General features: G+C 48.3%; 1 protein-coding gene across 5 annotated transcripts; it reads left to right on the top strand.

Moving 5' to 3' along the window:
* The first annotated feature begins 853 nt into the window (after positions 1-853).
* Positions 854-17,587, top strand: TMEM269 (transmembrane protein 269). Of its 5 annotated transcripts, none has more exons than XM_047724504.1 (7): positions 854-2,867; positions 3,982-4,090; positions 6,928-7,066; positions 11,032-11,129; positions 11,707-11,850; positions 12,429-12,629; positions 16,760-17,587. In XM_047724504.1, the coding sequence occupies exons 1-7, from the start codon at positions 2,853-2,855 to the stop codon at positions 16,894-16,896; spliced, it is 843 nt and encodes a 280-aa protein (XP_047580460.1). In that variant the 5' UTR covers positions 854-2,852; the 3' UTR covers positions 16,897-17,587. The 5 variants fall into 5 exon arrangements, with proteins under 5 accessions (XP_047580460.1, XP_047580458.1, XP_047580463.1 ...); XM_047724502.1 differs by having other exon boundaries at positions 858-2,867; positions 12,426-12,629; XM_047724507.1 differs by lacking the exon at positions 3,982-4,090 and having other exon boundaries at positions 862-2,867; positions 12,426-12,629.
* Positions 17,588-19,593: the final 2,006 nt, after the last annotated feature.

The raw sequence follows: 19,593 nt of genomic DNA, 5'->3' as shown, positions 1-19,593 counted from the left end.
CTCCCTGCCCTCTTTCTCCCCCTGCTTCAGTCTAACTCCACAGAGACTGGGGACATCATCCTTTACAAAGAGAATTCAGGGCATAACCCCACTGTTTAAAAATGACCCAACAATTTCTCATTACACTTGAATAGAATCCAAGCCTCTTGCCAAGTTTCTGTGGGAGCGTTCTCCATACCTGGCCCTGTTCCCGATGACCTTGTCCTTTCAACAAATCAAGCTCATTTCTGCATCTGAGGCTTTGTGTTCCTGTCTAGAAAGTTGCCCCCAAGATCTTTGCATAGTTTGCGGCTTCTCGTCATTTAGGTCATTGCTTGCATATCACTTGACTGATCACCTTGTCAGAAATACCAACCCCTCCCCTGTCGGAGTGACTGCTCGGCCTGCTTTGTTTTCCATCGCCCTTTTCATGAGCAGACATACTGCTTGCCTTTCCTCCGCCCTCAAGCTTAAGTTCTGTAAGGACAGAAACAGTGTCTGTCTTGTCTACTGCTCTGTCACCTGAAATAGTGCCTGGGACATAAAAAATACTCTAATAATGTATGAGTGCATGGACAGCTATGTCTGTGTACTTATATCCTGCAAGGGATCTAAGTCAGTGTCATAAATAGAAATTAATAGAAATATCATAGAAGTCACAAATGATTTTAAATTTTTAGTAGCTACATTAAAAAATACAAGCAGGTGGGGCACCTGGGTGGGTCAGTCATTAAGCATCTGTCCTTGGCTCAGGTCATGATCCCAGGGTCCTGGGATTGAGCCCCACATCAGGCTCCTTGATCAGATGGGCGCCTGCTTCTCCCTTTCCCACTCCCCCTGCTTGTGTTCCCTCTCTCGCTGTGTCTCTTTCTGTCAAGTAAATAAATAAAATCTTTAAAATATATATATATATATATATAAACAGGTGAACTTAATAATATATTTGATGTCCACCTGATATATCCTAAATGTTTTCAACAAATACTAAAAAGTTATATTTATATATAATTTTTTATATATATATATATTTATTTATTTATATGTATATGTATGAACTAAGTATTCCAACTCTGGTGTTTTTTTACACCTACAGCACATCTCAATTCAGACTCGCCACATTTCAGGTGCCTAAGAGCCATGTGTGGCCAGTGGCAACCATATTAGTACAAGTGTAAACAGTCTAACTTTACCGTTCTTGTCCTCTACTTCCTTGTAAGATCCAGAACAGAAGGAAGCTAGAAACTTCTGACAGCTGGGGACATGTGTCTTTTGTAGCTGCCCTTGCTTCCTCTCCCTCTTCAGAAGGAAGCTTTGGTGATGTCCAGGCTAACAGAGGCATGATTGAGTCCTTAGAATAATAATAATGATAATGACGGAGCTTCTGCTCTGTCCTGAGCACTTCGCTTAGTTCACACAACAATCCCATATTACAGATTAGGAAATAGGTTCAGGAAAGCAAAGTAACGTGTTCAGATTTACACATCTGGTGGTGTTAGAGCGGCCATATGAACTTGATTAATTGTTAAAGCCAGCATTAGAATGCATATGCTGTAATTTTTAATCTGCCACTAAAGGTCCATGTGGCGTGGACAAATTAAGGTAAGTACAAAGGGTAGAAAGAAGCTGACCTGACTCTTGTTCTTGTTGCCTCCATCCTCGTTTTCTCTTCTATTTTCTCGGACACCTTAGGTCTGACTTTAGTGTTGGATTGTGTTCAGGTCGTAGCTCCATCATTTATGAAAATCAACAAATCCTCTATTTCCTCTTCTGGAGAACAGGAATGCTAATACTAATGCCGAGAGCATTTGAGAATGGCCAGGAAGATGATGATGATGTCTGTAGAGCACTGAGCACAGTGCAGGTGGCTAGTCGCCACTCAGGGCACGCTCCTCTTTCCCCTCCAGGTTGCTAGGAGAAGCAAAGTGTCCCTTGACCACCCAACTCCATCTCTTCTCTTGCATATTGTCCTGTGGGGTCCTGGAAGCCATTGCTGCGCTAACTTGGCATTAGGGCAGGTGGGAGGATGTGGGGCAGGTATCAGAACTTGTGTCTGGGAACCTACCCAAGCTTCTTCCTGTAGCACATTATTCATCCAGCTGCCAAACTGAGACCCCTCAGAGCGGCTTTTACCTTCTCCCTCTCATTTCTCTCCCACACCCTTGGGATGCTTTCACAATCGCTCCTAGTCCAGCTACTTCCTCCCGTTCCCTTCTGTTGCGGTCCCACAGTATGTCCTTGCTCTAGGCTGTCTCAATTCTCCTGTAGTTTTACAGAGACTTCATCCACAGTAGCTGCTAGAGTCATCTTTCTGAACCATCCTGACCATGTCACTTCCCTACTTTAAACTATTTTCAGGACTAAGTATAAATAACTCGGCTTGTCATTCATCCACCCGACAGACACTGGAGCGGGAAGGGGACTTACCATATGCCTAAGCAGTTCTTACAGGTGCAAAGATAGAGTGGCGAGCCAGACAACCAAGGCCCTGCCCTGGAGGCCCTTCACGGTTTGGACCCCAGCCAGATGCCTACCTTCCCCAAAGCCCTTCCAGCCCGCCTGCCACACACCCTGGCTGCACTCTGGGCTTTCACCGCCCAAGCCTCCCCTTGCTGGCCACCATAGAGAGACCAGTCCTCTCCTCCCTGATCCCTCCATTCCCCAAGGCGCCCATAGGGTGGCCTAGGCTCCTCTGCAAATTGAAGCCCGTCTTTCTGCCAACTAGAGCCCCCTGCCCCTCCCCTGCCTCGCGGGGATTGTGAGCTAAGAGCCAGGGCTAAGAGGCTTGGGACCTGTGCGGCTCCTCCAGGCCCTGGCTGGCCTGCTCCACCGCACAGGAAGCGGGTTAAGAGTGCCGCCCTCACCCCCCTCCAGGGATGTCTGGTCCCCAGGTAGGCATCGGAGGCAGCGCACGTCCCTCCCCTGCGACCAGGCCCCCGGAGGAGGGCTGGTGTGTGTGTGTGGGGGGGTGGGAACCGTCCTGGAGGCCAGCCTGGCTCCCTCTCTTCCATCTTCCGGTGCGGGGTGGCGTTAAGGCTGGCGACGTAGCCCGGTGGGGCCGGGACCCGCCGGAGGAACCGCAGGCGGGGAGGGGGTTGTGGCTTACTGTGGCGAGAGGCGGCCTGCGGGGCGGGGCGTGCGCGCATCTCTAACTGGAGTGGCTGCGCCCTGTGTCCCCCGCCGAGCGCATGCGCACTCCAGTTCGCGCCTGGCTTTCAGGCACAGGAGCTGCACCGCCCCGGGGCCATACGCCTCTCTCTTCTCCGCTGCCCACGGTTTTCGCGGCCTGACATTCCTGCTGGCTTTTCTGCCCTCGCTGCCCTCGGGACTGGCTTCCTTTTCTTCCCGTTCTCCCCTCCACTCCCAGCCATATCTGACCCAGACACCTTCTGGCCAAACACCGCGACGATACAGGGTCACACGGGCATATCCCCAACTGCGGCCTCCCTGCCCACCGCACCTCCAGTTACCACCCCCCACCCCCCCGGAATCCAGCCTCCTCTTTATGCTTTGGCACCTTTCCTCGCTTTGCCAGGAGGGGGCCCCCTTCGTCCTTGGATGTTTCCCCCTGCTGCCACAGCAGACACAGATAGGCTGGTCTTCCCTGGCGCACTGCAGCAAGGGGACGTGCCCTGTCCCACAGGAGCCTTGCCACGCTGCCTTGACTTCCCTACACGGATCTGCCTCCCTTACCAGACTCCTTGCCTCTTGAGGATGCAGCCGAGCTCTGTTCTCTCCGTCCCCAGAACACAGTCCTGGCTCGGAGCGGGCATCAACACATGTATTTAAAAATGAGTAAATGGAAGATTGTAAGCGTTGGGTAGATGCTGGGTGTGCTGAGGGTCTGGATGGTTGAGAGTTCATCTGAGAAGGCTTCTCGGAGGATAGACTGAACAGACTCTGGCAGGGGAGAGATGTGACCTGGTGCAGCCAGAGGATGTTGGGGGAGCACCAGAGGGACATCCTCTACTAACTCAACAATCATCGAACAACTTCTATTGTCAGGCCTCATGCTGGGCACAGGGGACTTCAGCCTGCGCTCCAGTTGCTTCCCCTGTAGTAGAGGAGGAAGACAGGATAGGCTGCGCCAATGCAGAGTGCCCGGGGTCTCACGGTGAGCACACAGAGACGCTGCAGTGTAGAGGGGCGCCTGGCTCCGGGGAGGGGAGGGGCTCAGGCTTCCCTGAGAGCAGAGGGAGAGCCAGTGCAAGGGGCAGTCGAGAGAGGAGGCTGACAATGGAGCCAACCTTATCATAAAGGCTTATACATCAAAGGAAAGAGATGGACTCCATATCCTGGGCGCCCGGGGAGCCACGGACAGCTTGCACAAAGTCAGGGGAGTGACATGATCTAGTCCTGCCGGCCACACTCCAGCAATGCCTCTGCTCGGACCCTCTCATCCGAGAAGCCTTCTCTAAGCTCCCTGTCAGGCTGGACCCCTCCTCTGTGCTCCCCTGGCAGCCTGTCCACTTCCCCTTCTCTGTGCAGAGGTTGAATACCTCTGCCTTCCGTAGCTCCTTGGGACTTGAGACCAGGTCTTAATCTCCTCCGTGTCCCAAGCACCAGGCACTGAATCTTCCTCATGACCAAATGTTTGCTGAATGAATGGATTGCTCCTTTTTTCTCTGGATTTCTAGAGCCCTTACTCTGAGGTCCGCATTCTTTCATACCCAGGACCTGTGGAGTAAGCTGAAAATGGCATTTAATTGGAAAAGAGGAGTCTAGATTCAAATCCTGGTTCCATCATTCACTGGGACAAGTCACTTGACTATCTTGAAAACAGTTTCCTCACCTGTAAGACGAACAGTCTAGGAGTCCCCACATGCATGCAGGAGTCTTGTTTCTCTGGGTAGACGGCATGCCATGAACATTTTCCCCAGGACCTAGCTTGGTCTGAGCTTACAGGGAATATGATGCTCTGTTCTATTGGTTGGTAGACAGCAGAGTACAGAGTAGGAGGGAAAGAACAATTAAGGTGACGTTGTAAGTCCTGTTCTGCCACTTCTGGTGTGACTTTGAGCAAAGTTCTTCTCCTCTCTGAGTCTTCTTTGCCTTACCCTGTGAGTAGGGATAGTAACCCTCACCTGGTCGACCTCACGAAGCCAATGGAAGCCATGAATGTGAAAGTGCTTCCTGAATGAAAGGGTTAATATAATAGATAATTGACCACTAATTTTAAAAAGTAACCAAAGTAGTGCAGTTGAGGTGTGTCTGGTAATTGGCAGAAATGCCCCAGGTATGTGCTGACTGCCTCTGAGGGGCAGAGAGGCTGGCTTGCTGCTCTCCAGGCAGGAGTGGGCTGGGCAGGGCGCTGAGGTGTTTCGTCTTGTGGGGGTCAGCCCTGAGGCCCAGGAGAACCTGGGAGGAGGCGCTTCCTGGGGAGGGAGTTCGCAGCCAGCCCTTGGCTCCTTCTCCTTCCTCCCTTCCCTGATTTCTCAGGCAGCATTCTTCCTGTCTTACGTTTGGAGGGGCCCTGATGTGAAGGGGTCTCAGGAGTCCAGAGGGTCTTGGTAAATGGCCTGGGGGAGCAGTGAGCCCCACCAGGCTGCCCTGATAAACTCCCAGTTCCAAACTCCAAACCCAGCCCCTCCCAGCCTCTAACATCTCCGTGACTGGGTTTATGGGAAAGGACCCTACTCTGTCTTAACTCTTGCCCAGACCAGAAGGGCCCAGGGCTAGACACAGGCTGAGTGGAGGCAGAGGATCAACTTCCTCCCCTCTCAAATGACTGACGATTAAATGAGGAAGAGGTCCTGAAAACACCTTGGAACTTGTATATTTTCCTCTGGGTGGGGGGGCAGGATTACTGTTTGTGGGTAGCGTGCTGGCAGCAAACAGCGGGGCCTCCCTGTTCCAGAGAGCCCCTGGGCTCTTTCTCCCAAAGAGACTTCGTGTCACAAGCAGTCTGTGTGTACGGAGTGCATGTTTGGTCTTAGAGGAAGAGTGGAGCCAGCCATGCTGTGAGAATCGTCAGGCCCAGCTGATTCCCCACCGCCCTGAGGGACTGGGAGGTGTGAGAAGCCCGGCCGGCTGCTCCCACAGCGGGAGGCTGATGCTGCCCTCCAGGGCTGGCCAACCCAGCTCCTCCTTGGTCTCCTACTCCACAAAGCTCCTCCTGCCCAGAGCTGTGTCCTGAGCCGAGAAAGCACCAGACTGAGAACCCAGCCACAGGATTACCTTCTATGCACCTAGCATGTGACTTCGAGCCAATGTCTCAGTTCTCTGAACCTCAGTTTTCTCATCCATAAAATCATGACAGCACCATCTTCTGAGGTCGTCAGGATCAGGAGAGAGAACACAGTGGAAGGGGCTTGTGAACTATCCACTGTCCTGTCCACGTTGTGTGGTGTCCACGTTCTATGCTGTCCATGTTCATTTCTAGTTTCTCACCTCTTCCTCTGCGGGAGCTGGACCTGCTTGTTCTGGTCGAGGCCTGTCAGAACAGGACCTTGGGGGCACCCCAACAGCAGCTCTGTCCTGAGGGAGTGAGCGCAGCTGGCAGGACAAAGGAAGCTGACTCCATAGCCGTCTCTTCTGAGCTTTCTACCCCTCAGGGACCCTCTCCCCCTGGGCTACTCCTGGGGAGTGAGAGGGTTACCTTTCCCCAGCATTCTTTTTTATTCAAAAAGAATAGAATAGAATTCACCACATGGGCTGGAGGGAGGTCTGCACTATAGGCAAGGGGTAGAGACAGAGGGTGTGGAAACTGGCCTGCGGGCTCACTTGCTTGGCTATTGCCCTTCCCCGAGACACTCATCCTCAGCAGCTTTGTCTTTACCTCCTGGTCTCCGCCATCTGCCTCCTGTCTCTCTCACTACGGTCAGTGAAACAGTGTTGGGAGGGTGCGGTTCGGGAATGAGGTCCGGTGAACAGGAACTGCCTGGTCCCTGGGAACCTCTTTTGGGACTCTTTGACCTTGGGAACCCTTTACCCCTCTCCCCTGAGCCCCAGATCCGTGCACCAGTTTCTTCCTGACCAATGACGAGAGCTGTCTCCAGATGAATGAATTTTCCTGGAAGGATGTCACCAACGCCTTGTCCCTGGCCAACCTGATCCTGGGGCTCTTCTCCATCTTCTGCAGCTTCTGCAAGTAGGTCTGGGGCCCAGCGGGCTCCTAGTCAAGAGCTAGAGCCAATGGCTTGAAGGAAGGAGTGGGGAGCCTAGGGAGCCAGGCACTGAGGCACAGAATCAACCAGGGGCAGGAGAAAGCGGAGTGGGTTGGGAGTCATGGGGCCAAGATCCTAGCCTCAGTTCTACTACCATCCTGATATGTGACTTTGGCTAGGTCACATCCTGAGCCTTGGTTTCCCCATCGCTAAAACAAGGAGCTTGCACTGTGATCTCTGTAGTGCTTTCGGGCTATGGCAGTCTAGAATAGTTTTGCGAGAAAAATCAGAGGTTCTGTTCTGGTGGCCCTTACATAATCCTCGGGTAGGCAGGCTACCATTTGAAATTTTTGATTCTTAAATTTGAACCTATGACGTGGGGAATATTTACAATTAGCACTATTGTGGAAAATCTGAGACATATATATGGGCCCCTACAAAGCAAAGCAAATTATATTTTATAGGGAAGTTCTATTTCTGTAAATTGAATCATATTTCAATGCCTTGGCAAATCAGTTCTTTAAAGAGAAATCTTTTATAATGCAGATATCCGCCTCCTAACTGTTTGCTTCTCTGTAACCATCAGCGCATGAATTCTCTGGATCCATTTCTCATCCATAAAATAGGATGATCTTACCTGATGATGTTTAAGTTCCCTTCCAGTTTGAAAATGTTATGATTCTCTAAGTCTGGATTTGTGGAGTCTTATAAAGTAGATCATACCTGCAAGAGAAAATTTCTATCTTCTTCTAGTCTAATCTTCTGGGAGTATATATATATATATTTTTTAAAATATTTTTATTTATTTATTTGATAGAGAGAGTGATCACAAGTAGGCAGAGAGGCAGGCAGAGAGAGAGGGGGAAGCAGGCTCCCCGCTGAGCAGAGAGCCTGATGTGGGGCTTGATCCCAGGACCCTGGGATCATGACCTGAGCCGAAGGCAGAGGCTTTAACCCACTGAGCCACCCAGGTGCCCCCTAGGAGTATATATTTTTTAAAGATTTTATTTATTTATTTGCTAGAGAGAGAGAGAGCACAAGTAGGGGGAGCCATAGGCAGAGGGAGAAGTAGGCTCCCCGCTGAGCAAGGACCCCCCGATGCGCGATTCAATCCCAGGACCCCGGGATCATGACTTGAACCAAAGACAGACATTTAAATGACTGAGCCAGGGAGTGTAGTTTTTATGGCAGGTTGGTAAACCCAGCTTCCTATAGACACATAGGTATGGATCTAAAGGAAGGTAGTCCTGAGGTTGTTTAGAGACTGCTGAAGTCTGGGGTCAGGCTCTCTGCTTCTGCTTGACAATCTGAGCACTGCAGTCAGGGTGTAGACTCAGGAATGGCAGCCTAGATCAGCCTTGCCTGAGTCTGCGGTGGCTGCTTTCAGAGCTGTCTGGGAGCATGTGCTGGACTGCAGCATGGAATCCTCGAATGTAGGGTCTGCAAGAGATCTTGGAAATCATTTAGAGCATCAAAATATGTGAGCTGAAAATGGATAGAACCACGAGGAGAACTTGACAAATCCACTATCATAGTTAGATATTTCAACACCCCTCTACGAGAAATTGACAAATCCGGTTGGCAGAAAATCAGGAAGGAGATAGTTGAACTGAACTGAACCATCAATCAACTGGATCAAATTGATGTTTATAGAATATTTTATCCAGGAACAACAGAATACACATTCTTCTCTTCACACATTCAGGCTATAAGAGTGAATTTAAATTTAAAAGAATAGAAATCATACAAAGTGTGCCCTTAGACCACATAGAATTAAAGTAGAAATCAGTAACAGAAAGATAACTAGAAAATCCCCAAATATGTGGAGGTTAAAGAACACGATTTTAAATAATACATGGCTTAAAGAAGAAAAGTGTTTTGAACCAAAAGAAAATGAAAGGACAATTTACCAAACTTTGTGAGATGCAGAAAAAGCAGTAGTTAGAGGGAAATGTATAGCATCAAATGCATATACTGGAAAAGAAAACTGCTCTGTGAAAGACAATGTCAGGAGAATTGAAAGACAAGCTGCAAGCTGGGAGAAATTATTTTCAAAAGGTACATCTGATAAAGGACTATAATCTAAAATAGAGAAAGCTTAAAAACTCATCAGTAAGGAAACAAACAATTAAAAAATGGACCAACGACCTTAACAGACACCTCACCAAAGAACTACAGATGGCAAGTAAGCATGCGAAAAGATGCTCCCCACCATATGTTATCAGGGAGATGCAAATTAAAATAATGATGGGATACCACTACACACTCATCAGCCAAACCAATTGTCCAGAACACTGATAACACCAAAGGCTGGCAAGGATGTGGAGCGACAATGGGAGTATGACATGGTGCAGCCACTTTGGAACACAATTTGGCAGTTTATTACAAAGCTAAACATACTCTTATCATATGATCCAGCAATCACGCTGTTTGGTATTTATCCAAATGAGTTAAAAGCTATGTCCACATGAAAATCTGCAGTTGGATGTTTATGATGTTTTATGTACAATTGCCAAAACTTGCAGGCAACCAAGATCTCTTCTAGTAAGTGAACAGATGAATAAACTGTGGTATTTCCAAAAAGTGTTACTTAGTGCTAAAAAAAAAAAATGAACTATCAAGCCATGGGAAGACATGGAGGAATCTTTAGCACATATTACTAAGTGAAAGAAGCTAAACTGAAAATGCCACTTACTGCATGATTACAATAATATGATATGATACTTGGAAAGGCAAAACTCTGAAGATAATAAAAAGATCAGTAGTTGACAGGGGTGAATGGGGAAAATGAATAGGTAGAGCCTAGAGGATTTTTAGGACAGTGGAAATGCTCAGTGTGATAGTATAATGATGGATACGTGTCATCACACATTAGTCCAAAACTATAGAATGTACAACACCAAGAGTGAACCCTAAGGTAATCTACGGACTTTGGGTGATTATGATGTGTCAGCGGAGGTTCATCCTTGGTATGTACCAAGAATCTAAATGTACCATCTGGTGAGTGGTATTGCTAATGTGAGAGGCTATTCATGTGTGGGGGCAAGGGGTATATGGGAAATTTCTGTAGCTTCCTTTAAATTTTGTTCTAAACCTAAAAACTTCTCTAAAAAAAAAAAAGTCTAGAAGAACTGAAAAAAATGGAGATGTAAAATCAACAATGTAAGGTTTCCAACTTAGCAAATTAGAGGGGAGAATGTAAATTAAATCCAAAGTAAGCAGAAGAGAAGAAACAATAAAAATGAGAGCAGCCATCAATGAAATTGAAAAAAAAATCCATAGAGAAAATCAATGAAACCAAAAGCTGATTCTTTGGAAAGATCAATAAAATTGACAAGCCTCTAATCAAGCTAAACAGGAAAAATAAAGATAAGAAGAGAAGACACAAGATACAAATATCAGAAATGAAAGAGGAGTCATCACTACTGATCCCACAGACATTAAAAGTGTAATAAAGGAATCATGAACAACTCTATAAATTTGATAACCTAAATGAAATGGACCAATTCCCTAAGTCATAAGTTACCAAAACTTGCACTAGGAGAAATAGATCATCTAAATAGGCCTATATCTATTAAATCATTTGGCACAAACCCCTCATTTTACAGATGGAGGAAGAGAGACCTAGAGATGTTGGGAATGATTTATCTGAGAATCCACAGTGAGGTGGTTGCAAAGGCTGGGCTAGAACATAGGACCCCTGGGCCTTCAGATATGCCTGGGACTTAGAGCTGGAAGGGACCTTAATGATTATCTAGGGGGCTCCAAGCACCCCTTTCAGATGGTGGCTTGAGAGTATGGCAGAGGAGAGGGGGAACATGCAGGGCAGGGATGTGTGCCTGTGTGCAAGTGTAAGGAGTGTGTGGGTGTACTGGGGGGACATGGAGGGGCTGGCCAGTGGAGACCATGAAAGAGCTGTCCTATTTGGGCCTGCTGCCATACACTCTAGGAGATGCCACTGTGCCTCCTGGATGCTTCTGATCAGCTTCCTGTTAGACATGGCAGTCGAGGCGATAACCAGACACCTCAGCCTCTGCTCCAAGTCAGGTGAGTCCAGGCTTCAGACCCCTGATCCCTGACCCCAGGAGCCCTCACCTCAGGTCACCCCTCCCCCATCTCACATCCAGCCAGCCTCCATCATTCACCAGTCCTGTTCCCAGCCCTCCAAGGATGGCAGAAGCAGCCCTAGAGCCGCCTATGAGCCCCACAGTCTAGAGCTAACCCCCTGCTGGCTCACTTGTTAGCTTCAGCCATCCTTGCCCTGGCCTTGCCATTTCCTTCTCTGCCCCGCCTCCCCAGTTGGGACAGATCCAGGGATTGGGTGGCTGCAGTGGTGGTCAGGAGTGGAGAAATGAACAATTCCCCCAGCAGAGCAGCTCGTTCAAAATACAAGAAAATGTTTTCGTGGAAGATTGTGCTTGCAAAAAGGGTTCCATAGCTTGTCAGTTTGCATCCTGTTATAGTCCAGTGCTGGATGCTGAAGGGTGGGAAAGTAAGACCTGAGAGGGGAAGAGTTGTCTAAGGCCACACGGTCAACATGAGGCAGAGCCAGGGGGAGCCCACCACAGTGGACTAAGGTGTGAGACAAATGAGTATAAGTTCTAACCTTGGCTTTCTGGAGCAGGAGTGGAGCTGAATGACTTTGCGGTCTACACCACCTTCGGCTTGGCCTCAGCCATGCTCCTCGGCGTGGACGGGCCTCTGAGCGGGTTCCTGGGCATCATCTATGTGTTAGCTGCTACCTTCCGCCTGTGTTTCTATTCAACTGGTGAGTGAACCCCAGCTTTGTAGCTGAGCGTCGGGAACCAGAAGGCTGGGGGGGTGCGTAACTGACTCCTCCCCCTGCTTTGTGGAGTCCCTCTTCCTTCCTTCACCTGTGCCCCAGGCCCGCTGAAGGCTTCAGGCTGCCGTGGCAGAGCCCTGGTGGGGGGCAGAGGCCTGTGGTTCTCCGACCAGCTGTAACTTTTTCTCACTGTGTGCCCTTCGGGTGGTGCACAGAGATTCCCAGAATCTGGAACTAGAGGTCGTCCTCCAGTTTTCCACAACAGATGGGGAAAACGGAGCTCTACCACGGGCAGTTGCCTTGCCCAAGGTCACAACGCAAGGGAGGGTAGGTGCAGACCAGACAATTTCAGGAGACCCTTCTAAGGAGCCATGGGGGATCCAGGGCAGAGCCCACCCCTCATCTCTGTGAATAACTAAATGCTTGACAGCCTCCTGCTACCCTGCAAGGAAGAGGATTTGGGGCGTGGGGCGGGGAGGATCCAACGAGAGGGGCTGGCTTTGGTTTTGATTGCTTTAGAGCAGCGGGAAGCCACCCGTGTCCCCCTCTTCTTTCTCCAGCAGGCGCTCAGCTCACCTACAAGGGTCTCCCCTGCCGCTACGCTTCCTGTGTCTTGGCCTCCACCTCCCTTCTGACCAAAGGCAACACATTCATTCTCTCTTGCATGGCCTCACTTATGATTCTATTCATGATGGACCAGAGCTACTATCCACATGATGAAATCCTGGAGTCGGAGAACTGGAAAAAAATGGTGTATCTGGGAGGTGAGTGAGAAGGACTGCTCTCACATGTCACCACTGGCTGTTTATTGGCCCTGCTGCTCCGAGCTCCCGGAGCCTGCTCTCTCTTCCTCTGACGGGTTTATCATCATCCTGAATGCATTTACCGGTTTACTATTTGTACACACTACACCTGCTCCCGGATAGAGAACTCTCTCTTGTTCAGGCTCCCTGGACCTGGACCCAGGACTCCCTGGACCCAGGATTGGGCCAACCACGGGGTAGATGCTCATGGAGCATTTGTTGAACGTTATCAAGTTCAGTGGGGAACACCTGCCTTACCAGGTGCTGGGAACCAAATCTGTAAACTAGACAAACCCTTCCCACCTCTAGCTTTACAATCTGATCAGGGAGACAGACCCCAACCATGTAATGGCAGAAATAACTAGAAACTCATAGTTTTGACGTGTTGTAGAAGCACCAGGCACTCTGACAGGGTGTTGGAGAGGGACCTAGTTAGATGGAAACGACCTGAAGGGGGAAAGGATACTTCAGGAGGTGACATTTAAATGGAAACTGGGTGGAGGTGGTCAAAAGGTACAAACTTCCAGTTATAAGTTAGTCCTGGGGACATAAGGGATAGCAGGGTGACCACAGTTAATGACACCATATTGTGTAGTTGAAAGTAGCTAAGAGAGGAGAGCTTAAAAGTTCTCATCACAAGAAAGGAAAATGTGTAACTCTGTGTGGTAGACTTTCTGAACTGATCGTGTCACACACAGATACCAAATCCTCATGTTGTATGCCTTGGACTAATACGGTGTCATATGTCCATGACATCTCAATGGAACTGGGGGGGAAAAAAAAAGAAAAGAAAAGAAAACTGCAAGAAGACTGGCAAGGTGGGTGAGGGGGGTAGTTCAGAAGAGAAAAAGGTATTTTGTGAAGGCCCTAGGCTAGAAGGTGCTGGAATCATTCTTGCCGCCCTGTGGCTGGAACATGCTGAGCGGTGCTAGGGACAGAAGCTGAGGCCACAAGGTGGGCAGGTTTTGGGAACTGATCCTAACAGCAAATGGGAAGTCTCTGAAGGGATTTCTGAGCAGCAGTTTTAAGGGGCCTCTTTGACTAGCTGGCAGGAGACTGAGAACTGAAGGAGGAAAACGCACTTGCTGTTGCCTGAGAGGTGGCAGCGACAGAGCAGGTGAAGGGACTTGAGATCCATGTTGGGAACAGAGCCCTGAGGTCCCAGCCACACGGGGGCCCTGGCAGATGTCTCCCTAGAGTTCTCCCCAATTTAGGGCTTCCTTCAAGGACCTTCAAGGAATGCCAGTGTTTCTTCTTTGGAGATGTGCTTGTGGGAACAAGACAAACATCTAGGGAATGCCCAGTTTCTTCCTTTATTCCCTGGGGGTTCAGTCTGGTTCATAGGGTCCTTGGTTCCATCCTGACCCTCCCCTTCAGGTTCACATCCTTTCTCTGTAGCTGATGGCCCTGCCCACGTTCTAGGTTTTGGGCCCCCCTGTGGCCCAGCTAGTAGAGGCAGAACAGGATGGAGAAACATCTGGGTCTGCAGTTAAACAGACCTGAGTTCAAGTTCCAACACCAGCACATTTTAAAAAGATTATTTACTTATTTATTTGAGAGAGAGAGAGAGTGAGCACAGGTGTGTGTGTGGAGCGGGGGAGGGAGCAGCAGAGGAAGAGGGAGAAGCAGACTCCCCACTGAGCAGGGAGCCTGATTCCAGGCTAGATCCCAGGACCCTGAGATCATGACCTGAACTGAAGTCAGATGCTTAATTGACTGAGCCATCCAGGCGCCCCCACCAGCCCATATTAATTGCATGAACTTGGGCTAATTACCTCGTTGTTTTGAGCTCACTTTTCTTCATGTATAAAATGAAGCCATTAATCCCTACCTCAGGATTCTTGAGATCAAAGGAGAAAATGTGTATCCATCCTCTGGCACAGATGTGTCCTGTAAGTAGAAGCTTCTAGCCCCTTCTTCTCTCCACCTGCCCTCTATCACATAGCAACAGTGTTTCCCACAATGTTCTTTGCTCCTGTAGATACCACTGGATCCCCTCTCCTCAAAATAAGCCACACACTTGGCCTCAACCTTCCTTGGATTGTCTTGACTGTGTGAGTAAAGGAGGAAACTGCGCCTCACAGATTTTGACACTGTTTAATACCAGAGCCCTACCGGATAGATATTTCAAAATGGCCACTTTGATATTCCTCTTACCTGGAGTGCAGACAGTCACCTTTTGATTGATTGATTGATTGATTAAATTTTTGAGAGAGAGAGAGAGAGCGTGGGAGAGGGGCATAGGGAGGGAGAGAGAGTCTTAACCAGGCTCCATGCCCAATGTAGAGCCCAGTGCAAGGCTTGGTCTCACAACCCTGAGATCATGACCTGAGCCAAAATCAACAGTTGCACCCTTAACTGACTGAGCCGCCCAGATGCTTCTATTTTATTCTTTTAAAGATTTTATTTTTAAGTAATCTCTGCATCCACTGTGGGGCTCAAACTCACAACCCCAAGTTCAAGACTTGCACGCTCCACCACTGAGCCAACCGGGCGCCCCACCAATCAGCTTTCTAGACTGAGGTTCCATCTCCTCCACAGAGCTTCTGAGAAGTTGGCTTGTGACTGCTGAGGCCTTATGTCACATATTTTCCAGGACAACTAAAATATTGTCTCATTGCCTCAACAGATCAATGACTATTCTTAAATATTAAATATCCCAAAATTCCGATCCATCTCTGTTATGGCTTCTTGCCCTTAGAAGTGGCCTTCTGTCTGATCAGATGTTCTGATTTCTCTTTAGGAATGCATGGTGGTGATCCCCATGGACATGCCCCGTACTCTCCCACACTCTTTTTGAGCTCTCTGAGGCTGAGTGTCTACTTTGTACAAAGTAGACATGGGTTTGAATCAAGACCTTGTGAAGGTCACATTCCCTCAGTCTCCTCATCTGAAAAACAGATTATTGTGAAATGTAAGTGGAACAATCTTTGTCACATACTTAGCAGAATGTCTAGTGCCGAGAAGATATCCCACAAGTGTTGGTGCCCTTTTGCCTTTCAGTGGTGAATCTGAGATTCAAATGTGTTGGAGGGTCCCCCAAGACCACCCCCAGATTCACTGATTCTCTAAGGACTCATAGCATGCATATAGTTGTACTCATGGCTAAGATTTGTCACAGCAAGAGGACACAAAATAAGAGTAGCAAAGGGAAGGTCAGGGCGCCTGGGTGGCTCAGTGGGTTAAGCCTCTGCCTTCAGCTCAGGTCATGATCTCAAGGTTTTGGGATCAAGTCCCACATCGGGCTCTCTGCTCAGCAGGGAGCTTGCTTCCTCTTCTCTCTCTCTGCCTGCCTCTCTGCCTACTTGAGATCTCTCTCTGTCAAATAAATAAAATCTTAAAAAAAAAAAAAAAAAAGGGAAGGTGAAAGGGGCAAAATCTGGAGGGAACTATGTACAGGCCCCCCAGTACCCTCACTGTGGAGCTAGCTACCCAGCACAAAAAACCACTCATGAACTCTTGTCTACCTGGAAGCTCTGTGGAGACTCAGTACCCAAGGTTTTCACGGGGGCTGGCCACATTGGCACTCTTGGCCTAGCAGTACCAAAATTCTAGATTTGCACTGAAGGAAATCCATCTCAGCACCGTCTAAGCACAGTGAGCTACTCTTGCCCACTAGGGAAAGTTCTATATTGGTATAGAGAACTGTTTACTAACCATGTTCCTAGACACCAGCCAAGGACTAACTGGGTAAAAGCAGAAGCAGGCCATTCTAGGGAGAACTGTCTTTGGTCTGCTGCACTCTTCTGCCTAGGGGTAACATCGTATTGGCCATTGTCACGTGCTAAACTTGACACAATTGTATATATATTTCTAACAAGGGGACTGGGCAACTCAAATGTATTCTCAGCTAAAACTGATTTCTGATGTGAATTTGACAAAATGGAACCTGAGCCTGCGATCGATTGTAATCATCTCATTACAAACACACAATACCTCTCAAAGGCAGGGCTCATATCTCATTGGTTTTGTCTCTTCAACCCCAGGAGTACAGACCAAAGGGTGAGAGGATGGGGAGGGGGAGAGAAGAGGTTGGAAAATAGATGAAAGAGAGCTTCATAAAAATGGAGTGTTTGCCTTTTTTCTTCCAGGTATCATCATGCTGCTTTTGTCTCCATTCTCCCTAACTGCCTTTTACTGCCTGCTGTGGTCACTCTCCTACATCTTCTTTCCAGATGCTCTGTGGGGCAAAGCAGCATGTCTCAGGCTACAGTGTCGAGAAAACTGAACAGCTTTACCCACTGCCGCTGGCCTCTGTGTGGTCTTTGTGCCGGCACATCGGGCCAAGCCTTGACGTAGCCTCACTAAACCTTTTCCTGTCTCCACGTCTCCTGTGTGCTGGATAACGTATGGCCTTGAACCAGAGCAACCCAACATCGGGCCAGCGGCCTTCACTTTCTCCTCTTGCTCAGGGTTCTGAATCCCTTGGGGACAACAGTGGTTTATGTCCTAAAGAACAGAAAGTTTTCCAAGCTGAAGTTGGGCCTGGCTGACTTCCAGCCCTGGTACCAGATGTGGGTCCTGGTGCACTCAGGTCAGTCCTTTGGAAAGGAGGGAAAACCTTTGGAATTGGTCTCCACCTTGGTCTGGTTGTTAAGGCTCCAGGGGCGGAACGGGGCTTACTAAAGTGGTTCTTAAACTTGCCGGCTCTGGTTCTGTAGAGCTCGTCACGGGACAATGGCGTTGCCCAGTGTCAATGTGCATAGGCTTTTGTGACTTAAAATTCTGTTTTTGAGCAGTCACAACTTTTGCCTTTTGCTTCAGTGAAGAAATTAGACACCCTGGCAGCTTGAGGGCACCACCTGGCTTCCTTCCTTCTGTTTTTTTCCTAAATCGTAAAACATTAAACTCCTGATGTTCAAATGCCACTTTGTATTCTAAAATCCAAATTGAATAAAAATAAAGAGTATTGTATGGAACCTTGCAGTTGCCCCTCACAGAGAATTTAGGCTGGCTGAAGGCAGTGACCACCCCCCCCAACCCAGCATGGCCTCTGGACCTCCTACCTCCAGGCCGTGTACCCAAAGATTGTTGGCTAGTTCAGCCCCTTCCTCAGCTATGGAGCCGGAGCACTTTTTAACCTAAGTTCTTGAAGTTTGCATTAAGTCTAAAATTAAATTTTTATAAAAATAACAATCCAGTGAATCAGGAGGCTACAGCCTGGCTTTCCAGGAATGGGTAGTGCCGTCCTGGTCCTGGTCCCCACGGCTCTCTGTCCATGTCTCTGTTACATCATTTATGTTTGTTAGGTGTCCCAATAATTGGTCTGTGATTAAAGGCGTGAGACTGATACAAAGCGAAGGTCAAGCGAAGGTCAAGCAAAGCTTTATTTCGCGCCAAGCATCAAGAATCAAACCAAACGTTTGGGGCCGCACCTCTTACAGAGAGGGCGACCTCTCTCTGCTTCACAGACTTGCTTTTAAGGGCAAAGGCCATGTGGTTGGGCCTGGCCATGCACAGGTGGCCAATGAAATTGTAACACACAGAGAAAGCTGCACAGTCATGTTAGGTCATTAGTGACATAAGTGACCAATTGAATTACAATTTACCCTAGTAGATATTTGAACCAGCCTATCATCTTGGTCAGAATTGGTGCCCAAAAGGTGCCCAAAGGGTGGGGCCCATACTCCTTGGTAGCTAGGGAGACAGTATGCGCCCCCCCACTGATCGGATGTCTCCACCTGGCTTGACACACCCTTGTATTTGGGCTTTGTTACCTGGCACTGGTTTCTGGGACTTGTTTTTAAGTAAGTCCCCTGGGGGAAGGGGGGCAGGGACAGTTTAAGTTGTAAACAACAAAGTTATTGCTTAACCGGATGGAAGCACTCTGGCTAAATAGGTCCTTAAATTTTTTTTTTTAATTTAAAGATTTTATTTATTTATTTGACAGAGAGAGAGAGAGAGAGATCACGAGTAGGCAGAGGTAGAGGAGGAAGCAAGCTCCCTGAGGAGTAGAGATCCCGATGCAGGTCTCGATCCCAGGACCCTGGGATCATGACCTGAGCTAAAGGCAGAGGCTTAACCCACTGAGCCACCCAGGTACCCCATCATTTATGTTTTTATGGGTGGATGACTATGTCTGCATCCCATCAGATTTCAGGCTCCTTCGGTTTATGTTTTTTAAAATGTCTGCTGCTTACCATGGTCCCTGGTACTCAAAAATGTTTGTTTTGTAGACAAATAGATTTCCTTGTGCGTTCTAGTGGGTTAGGTGCAAGATTACTATAATGTGGTAAGAATCTTACAAATATATACCCAAATACACATACAGATACATGATGTCCTTTGGTATCATCCCCTCATTTCAGAGATTCCACACTTCATCAAAATATTTAGGAAATGCGGCTGGAGAACTGTGTTCACATAAGCTCTTGGAGGCCAGCTCCTAGCGTCATGCCTAGACATAGCAGGTGCTCAAGAAATATTGTCTTCTGGGGCACCTGGGTGGCTCAGTGGGTTAAAGCCTCTGCCTTCAGCTCAGGTCATGATCTCAGGGTCCTGGGATCAAGCCCCGCATCGGGCTCTCTGCTCAGTAGGGAGCCTGCTTCCCCCTATCTCTCTGCCTGCCTCTCTGCCTACTTGTGATCTCTCTCTCTGTGTCAAATAAATAAATAAAATCTTAAAAAAAAAAAGAAAAAGGAAAAGGAAATACTGTCTTCTGAACCAACCAAACCTAGTCTCCTAGGCTACTGAAGATTAGCCAACAACAGCCTCTTTTGAGCCGCATTAGTTATCAGATTTGGCGTCAAAGGATTCTGGCTACTTCTAAAACTTGAAACTACATCAAAGAAGAAGATGCAATCCGGAAAGAGGATTTCCTTGTTGCTTTTGAGCCACAGCAGCAGAGTGAAAAGAAATATGTAGACCCCCCTAAGGGGACTGCTTTAAAAAGGGAAATATCCATTTGGATACTTGTTTGCACTTT

The sequence above is a fragment of the Lutra lutra genome, chromosome 4 (assembly GCF_902655055.1).
Source record: "Lutra lutra chromosome 4, mLutLut1.2, whole genome shotgun sequence".
NCBI lineage: Eukaryota > Metazoa > Chordata > Mammalia > Carnivora > Mustelidae > Lutra > Lutra lutra.
Note: the sequence above shows the minus strand (reverse complement) of the source record. Positions and strands in the feature narration are given on the sequence as shown.

Coding starts and splice junctions, on each gene's coding strand:
- TMEM269 (XM_047724502.1), top strand. Junction 4,091..6,927: donor AGAGTGCCCGGGGTCTCACG/GTGAGCACACAG, acceptor CCTGAGCCCCAG/ATCCGTGCACCAGTTTCTTC. Junction 7,067..11,031: donor ATCTTCTGCAGCTTCTGCAA/GTAGGTCTGGGG, acceptor CATACACTCTAG/GAGATGCCACTGTGCCTCCT.